The sequence below is a fragment of the Vigna umbellata genome, chromosome 6 (assembly GCF_029865625.1).
Source record: "Vigna umbellata cultivar VRB3 chromosome 6, Vumbellata_1.0, whole genome shotgun sequence".
Classification (NCBI taxonomy): domain Eukaryota; kingdom Viridiplantae; phylum Streptophyta; class Magnoliopsida; order Fabales; family Fabaceae; genus Vigna; species Vigna umbellata.
This window is the reverse complement of record NC_142170.1, coordinates 19,574,674-19,582,615: the sequence shown is the minus strand read 5'-3', so window position 1 is coordinate 19,582,615 and position 7,942 is coordinate 19,574,674. Positions and strand designations below refer to the sequence as shown.

Here is a 7,942-nt window from a genome sequence, read left to right as displayed (position 1 = left end):
TCCTGAATAAATTCTTGTCTAGTTTATTTATCTAAACAAATTGTGATATGTCTATCCATTGGATTCGTTCCAGAATTATTGAATTTAAATTATTCTAAGTAAATTACAGATCAATCTAGATTCAGTTCATCTAACTGATTCAAGTTCGTGAACGAGCCTTTCTTGGTATTGTATTAACGTTCGTCCTCTATTATAAAGAGGGCTGGACGTTCGTTCTTTTATGAAAGTGAAACTAAGAATGAAAGTGTGAATAAGATGAAAGATTAAGATGTGCGAATGCCATGAGGAATGAAATTGTGATTGTGGAATTTGAACGAGCGTTCCATGGAGGAACGACTCTTGAATGGAAATTGAGATTTTTGTAAAGTATGAATGTGGTAAGCTTAGCTGGCGGGTCATCCTGATATTCCGTGAGTGCTCGTTCTCAAGTAGAGAGGAGCATGTCATGTGTGGGAATGGCAGGAGGTCTTAGTCCATAACTGTAACTTGGACAGAACGGACTAACCTCAGGTGGCAGCTGACGAGTATTCCAGCTCTTCCACCTGGGTGCACGAACGTCGTAGCTACACAGAATTCATACATGTCCGGACGGTCGGTCTAGTATCAGGATTTTGGTTGAATTAATGTATGATTTGAATGATTGTTTCGTGAATAAAAGTATATGTTGATATGTATAAACTGTATGTTTGACTTGAATTAAATTCAATAAGCTTACCCTTGCATTTCCTTCGTGTTGTCTTGTCTATGTATATCCGTCTTGTCAATTGCAATGATCATCCGTGTGGATGTGAGCAGAGGGAGATGCGTCTCTGGAGCAAACTATTGAAGAGGAACTCGTTGCTGAAGAAAATTTAGTAGAAGTTGAGGTGAAGGCCGAACAGTGAGGTGTTCGGTTATTTTAGTTAGTATATTAGAGTAGCGAGCGACCGTGAGCGATCGCTCTTATCTTGTTTGTAAATAGATTGGACGTTCGATCAATTTTTGTAAATCGTTCGTCCTGATTCTTTTGTAAACGCTCGTTAATTAATGCATGAAAGGCCGTTCGGCCATTTATTAAATCTGTTCCCTTTATATTTTAAGACTGTTTGAGTTATTGATACGTGTAATTATTCTAAGTATATGGTTGATGACTGTATAATTTTGGGATGTTACAATGAGTATAGTAAAATTATTAATACTAATATTATCATATTTTAAAATAATTTTAAATAAAATTGTAATTAAAATACTTGTTATAAAGTTAACATGACATAATTAGTAAATAATTTTATTTGAAACTTGAGTGTGAACTTTTCGGACAGTTGATAAAATTATAATGGTGCTATGATTGTTTCTTTTATTTGAAGAAGGTCTCCTCGTTGATGAGAAAGGAAGATCTGCTTGTAAATACTCTCTGACGTTTAAGTCAATAAGAGATGTTGAAACAAGATTGTTTAGAGACACAAGATGGTCCAGCAACTCATATTTTACAGTTTAGCAAACAACATTCAACGAGATAAACATAAAGAATATAATGATTGTGGTAAGATTTTATGGGTTTGATATTATGGAAACATAATTTAACCGAATGCTGAGCTAAACGCTAATGCTTAAAAGTTCAACATATAAATGTGGTGAGCCACCAAGCGTTTGACAAAAACATGTTATACGTCATTAAGAGATACACAATTACTTGGTATCTCAAACATGTTCAAGGCTTAAGTCATAAAGAGCGCCAAACACTATAGAACTCTTGACGAAGTGTCTAATCATCATTGCACTTAATCAAAATGTTAAGGCATTTGAACATTAAGTTATGCTAAGAATTGTTAGATGATATATTTATGCCTAGACGGGGTTATCAAACAAAAGACTTAAAAGATCATATCATAGCATACCAAACACTTTTCCTTTTAACAATTTATCAAAACATGTTGACATGTGATCAAATGTTTTGAACACGCAATGTGCTTAACGATCATGAACGTTTAAAACATTCAAAACATTTAATGTTGTACGAAAGAGTACCTCTCTACTTGCATGTTTTGTTCTTGTTATTTGTGCAACATATGTCAACACTAAAAAATTTATTCAAAAGCATAGCACAAAGGACAAAAGGATGTTGAGAGATAAGAAGAAATTCTTAGGATGTTTTTTCAAGCTTAGCACTAAAATTTCGTACAAGCTACATTTGAATGAAAGCACTAATAAAGCATCGTCAAGCTGTAATATAGACCTGAGTCTGACCTGCTACTTAAAAAGGCTATGAAGTCTATCCAAAAGTCAACTGTGTGTCCAACGGTCATTTCTCAAGGAGACTAAGTAGAGAAGATCCATTGAAGAGAAGATGGTGTTGAAGTTGAGGGAGGTAAAAGTAGAAGAGAGAAAAGGAGAGAGAGAAAAGGAGAGAGAGAAAAAGAACATTCTCAAGAGAGATCATTAAAGATAGTCTCTACTGTACCTCAAAGCATATATCGTTTGATGTTCTTCAACCTAAGAGGAAGAATCACATATGTTTATAGATTGTACTTATTGATGATTAGTATCTGTCAATAATTATTACCAACAAAGTTATTATTGACCTATTTTAAACCGTCAATAATCCATCAGAAAACAAACATTATCAACAAATTTTGGTTGTTTTCGACGGATTACTGTCATCAATAATTGTCACATGTACAAAATGCAAGCTAGAGCTTCCCTTACAAGTGTTATAGGATTTCTTGGGGTCTAAGCTAGTCCAAATAAAATCCTAATCCATTTACCAAGGCCTGGTCACACAAGAACTTATTTTTCAAAGCTAAACAAGCATCCCACTTGACACACCATATTTTAATCAATTATGAAATTTCATAATCAATTGTAACAAAAAAAATTCTTCTCCAAAGTGGCCAGAATACCCAACCCAAAAACTATTTTGCTTGGCGTAAATACAAAAGGTCCAAAACAAACTTATTTACAAGCTATTTACAATTTTACAATGCTAAAAAATAGAAAAGAAAAGCTAATAAGATACACTCCGCAAATATAGAGTTATTTGAAATCCTTCTTCTTCCATTATCCTAATCATAACCCTAGTTAAAGGTGTAATATGAATCCTTCTATACAATCGTCCATCACTAATGATGGGGAAGTGCATACCTAGAGAGAATATACTAAATGACATTTAAGAAATGGAAGAGAAATTAAAAATGGAAGAGATTAGAGAAAAGGAAACTTAGGAAATGAAGATGCGCCACTTGAACAAGCTTCCAAGATAAGCATCAAGAGAAGGACCGCCACTTGCTTGAACAAGATAAGGTCTGCCCAAATTTGGGACTTTAGAGACAGAATTCTATCTCAAAGAGGATTGCAAAAGTGCAAATCAACTCAAATTCATTGAATCAAGGTAAGGTGTACAAAAAGGAGACCCCTAAGCCTTCTTATATAACCTTTGGAGTGAGCTAAGATGCAAGATCTAGGAGATGTGGGACTTTTGAGGGTGTAGTCCGTCCAGCAGCTGCTAGGGACTTTTGAGTCCCACATTGCTCAATTCTCTCCACTCCAAAGGGTTTATAAGGCAACTAGTTCTCCTATAGTTCAAAATATCAAAACTATTTATGCTATCTAATGCTATATGCCTAAAAATGCTCACTTTCTCTTCTATTCTTTTTAAGACCAAGCTATGGAAAGTCCCACATTGCTTACTCTTAAAGAGAAAGAAGAGTTTATAAGCCATTATTCACAAGAACTAAGAGAAAGAAATCAAAAGGCAAATACACGCCCAAAGAGAACCTATTCTACTCTTTTTTATGCTTGTTGTCACTTTGAAAGCTCTTCATTACTTGACCCATCCATGATCACATCAACTAATATTAATATTAAGTAAGAAATAGCAATGTTTTGCAATAAAATAATCAAAATAATTCTAACAATTTAATTAGAAATATTAACTCTTATAAACATCAATAAATAAATAATACATTTAAAAAAAATAATCATCCCTACTATTTTTCAATCTTAATCAAGCAACACCAAAACCAACATGAAATTGAAGGAAAAATACGAAAAAAATACATTTGTAATGAAAATATGAAAATTTACAAAATCTTACCTTTGTATATAAAATTTGAAAATTTATAATTTTAAATAATGAAATTATTATCATAAAAATCTTTCATTTCAAATTCTTTTAAAATTATTTATTCAAGAAAATCTATTATATTCATAAAGCACTTCAAATTATACACAAAAATAAGTTATCCTGTTAAAATTCTATATCCACACATTACAATCCATTTTTATCTTATGAAAAAGCTTTTATTTGTTAGACAGTTGGCATGGTTTTATGGGTTATGATTTTTTTTAGGAAAATGACACTTGAACAACCATTTTTGACAACATTTAGACACGCGCACACGTGTCTAAATTTGAGTGGTCCATTTTCATTTAATTTTTCCAACTGGACCACTCAAATTTAGACACGTGTGCGCGTGTCTAAATGTTGTCAAAAATGGTTGTTCAAGTATCATTTTCCTTTTTTTTATTAGAAGTGTTCTCACCATTTTTCTTTTTGTTTAATTTGTTTTCATGGTTGACTTTTTTTTTTATAATTAAAATCTTATATATTTTTCTCTTAATTATATTTTGGCGTGCTTTTCTGCATGGTAATAACATAAAAATTATATTTGGCTCCAAACGTTTGGCCAAGAATAGGAACCATGAGTGAAAAGGGTGCCTAGTATAATTAAGGTTTAATAGGTTCGGAGGTCCCTATATTTGCGGGTTCGTTTCACTTGGGTCCTCCAATTTTAGAAGTGATCAATTAGATTCCTAATTTAACAAAATTGAGTCAATAATACCCTTTCCGTTAAATGAAAGGGAATCTGAATGCAAATTAAAAATTGCAGAAATTGTCACGTATTAAGCTCAAACTCTGTCACCTACAAATAAAATAATGTCTCAGCATGCCACCTGTTTAATTTGCATTCAGATTCCCTTGTATTTAACGGAAAAGGTATTATTGACTCAATTTTGTTAAATTAGGAACCTAATTGATCACTTCTAAAATTGGAGGACCCAAGTGAAACGAACCAGCAAATATAGGGACCTCCGAACCTGTAATTAAATAGCCACGTACATTGTGAAATAAAATTAAGGTTTAATAGCCAATTTAGTCCTCACTTTGGTTGAAAAATCTCAATTTAGTCCCTCGTTATAAAAGTGTTTTGAATTAGTCCTAACTTTTAAAATAGTGGGTCAGATTGGTCCTTTCTGTTAAATATAAGTTAACAAAATTAATGGATGATGATGTGACACAACTTAAAGCTAACGAGGGACCAATCTAACACATCAACTTTAAGCTGTGTCACATCATCATCCATTAATTTCGTTAACTTATATTTAACGAAAGGGACCAATCTGACCCACTATTTTAAAAGTTAGGACTAATGTAAAACACTTTTATAACGAGGGACTAAATTGAGATTTTTCAACCAAAGTGGGGACTAAATTGGCTATTAAACCTAAAATTAAACATCAAAATGTGATGCAGCACTAGTTAGGCGGACGAGACGTAAGAGGGCGAAAAGAGGAAGACCAAATAGGCGCCGTACCCAACGGTGGTAAGAGTGAAGTCATTATCATTTTTCAAACTTGATAAACAAATATAGTCATTGTACTAGACTTGTTAGAAAACCTTTCGACACCTAACCCGAGATCTACTGGCCTTAAATATATTTAGACCAGAAAACACCATAATTTCGAAGTGAATGACATCGTATCTATTTAAACGATGGACGTTAACAACCATTTTTAATAATTTTTTAACAATAACTTATATGTTATTATTTTATTATTCGTATATTTAAAATAAATCAATCACAAACTATTAAATTATTATAAAAAATTGTTAAAAAAAATATTAAAAAAAAACATTTCTTTTATTAGAAGTAAAGTTTGGGACCGTGGGATCCCATTCTGTTGGCCTAAACAACTTATTTCGTTAATAACAGGATTACTATTTTATTGATTTGTTTAAATTTATTTTTGAAAAAGTATTTGAAACGAATTTAATTAAAAACCATCGTATAAGCGTTATAAAAAATTTATAAAAAACAGTTGTTTCTTTTTAGTATATGCGTGAATGAAATATTAAGGTTTAATGTTTCGGTAGGTCCCTATTTTCGGCGGGAATCTCAAATAGGTCCCTTTTCTTTTCGGCGTTTCAATTGGATCTTTTTTGTGTAAAATTGTGGCAATTAAGGGTCTGCCGTCAAATTAAACAAACTGCCGTTTAAGTTTGGCCTACGTGTTATTAAAATGAGTTTGAATTGATTTTTGTATTAAAAAATGGATTGAGCAAACGTCAAATAAGATATCTTCAAGGGCAAAAAAGACAATTTCAATTGCTTATGTCGCATCTCACACGATTCCTCTCCTCCTCTTACTGTCACTAACTCCGGTCAATGCCTCTATCAACGACTACTCCAACAAGGCCTCCACTATTCCAACGTGATCGATGCAACAATACCTCCCTCCCCAACGCGCCACCACCGATAGCGGCGGCCCCGGCGCCGCCACTCTTCTTCCCCTTTCTCCCATCCTCGTTGTTCCCCTTGCTTATCCCCATAATCGCTCTCTTCTTCTTCCTGCTTCTGATCCCGCAGGCGTTGCACAGAGACTGAAAAAATAAACGACAAGAGAGTGAGATCAAGGGTGGATGTTAGTCCAGGTGGCGCGATCTGGGAAATGGAGAGAGTACTGACCTTAGGCCCTGCCGGACCTCCCCTCCAGAGTGGAGTCTTAGTGGTGCCGCAATCGGCGCAGGTTTTCTTCTGCTCATTGTTGCTGCTTGGACTGTTCCCCGAGGAAGGCGCGTTAGGGTCTGAGTCCTCACCCTCCGATCCCTGCACAACAACCTCCATTAATCAAACAAACCCTAATCAGAAACCCCGAAACCAGTATACAATAGCTAACTGTCACTTTTCCAGTTAACCTCGAGTTGCCGAAGCGCATCAAAACCTTCTTCCAGGGAACCGATGAACAGGTCCAGATGGATACGACGACCCTTGATGGGTGATCTGTCCTGTGATACATGTTACAACTTCAATGGAAAATCTAAATTGTTGTTTGTGGTGTTTTGAGGAGGGTATGCTGTTATTCCAGGAATGGCTATGAGGTCATATTCGGAGTCGTCGTTGAAAATGCGTGAGTTGGAGGTGAGGATGGAGGAAGAGTGGGAGGGGTTTTCGATCAAGAAGGAGGAGGGATCGAGGATGGTGTTGGTGGGTTCGGGGTTGAGTTCGGCCAACATGCTTTGGACCCATGAATGGAGATCCGTAGGGTCGTAGTGAACGGTGTCGGAAGCAAGGTGGGAAATTCCCTCTTCCTGGGCACTCCCCATGACCATCTCCAACTGCTCAAGCTTCTGTGCGACGTCTGCCATGTCGGAAGCACGAACCTTGTAGCCCAACGCCGTGAGCAACTCATCCATCCCTCCTCCCTGCTGGTGGCGGTCTTCCTCCCACATCTTGGTCTTGTCGTTGGGCATTGAGGAGCACTCACCCTTGACAGGGGACTACAATTAAAGTTTTGGATTTTCCCACTTTGCCCATCTGAATTCACATTTGTGCAATCCAAATTTTTAATACAAAATTCGTTTTTAATGCCACGTCAGATAATGAATACACTGACCATACCACGTAGGCCAAATTTAAACGGCCGTTTGTTCAATTTAACGGCAGACCCCTAATTGTTACAATTTTACACAAAAAAGGACCCAATTAAAACGCCGAAAAGATAGGGACCTATTTAAGATTCACGCCGAAAATAGGGACCTACCGAGACATTAAACCAAATATTAATGAAGAAAAGGGAGTGTTGGCTTGCATGCAGGAGGTAAGTTTCTCGCCTTTGGTTGGGAAGGAGAAATAAGGGTTGGCTTACCTGCTACGAGTGGGTCCCGCGAACTCTTGAAGAAAGA

The 7,942-nt window shown here is 35.6% G+C and overlaps 1 protein-coding gene across 1 annotated transcript; it reads right to left on the bottom strand.

Moving 5' to 3' along the window:
• Positions 1-6,412: 6,412 nt before the first annotated feature.
• LOC124819856 (uncharacterized) lies at positions 6,413-6,884 on the bottom strand. The gene is made up of 2 exons (XM_047291450.2): positions 6,726-6,884; positions 6,413-6,640 (listed from the first exon to the last, which is right to left on the bottom strand). Exons 1-2 carry the CDS (start codon positions 6,882-6,884, stop codon positions 6,413-6,415), a joined length of 387 nt encoding a protein of 128 aa, XP_047147406.1.
• Between the last annotated feature and the right edge of the window lie 1,058 nt (positions 6,885-7,942).

Bases quoted from the DNA above. Each gene is read 5' to 3' on its own strand.
- LOC124819856 (XM_047291450.2), bottom strand. From the start codon at position 6,884: ATGGAGGTTGTTGTGCAGGGATCGGAGGGTGAGGACTCAGACCCTAAC. The intron at 6,641-6,725 runs GTCAGTACTCTC...TTATTTTTTCAG, and splicing joins GAGGTCCGGCAGGGCCTAAG to TCTCTGTGCAACGCCTGCGG.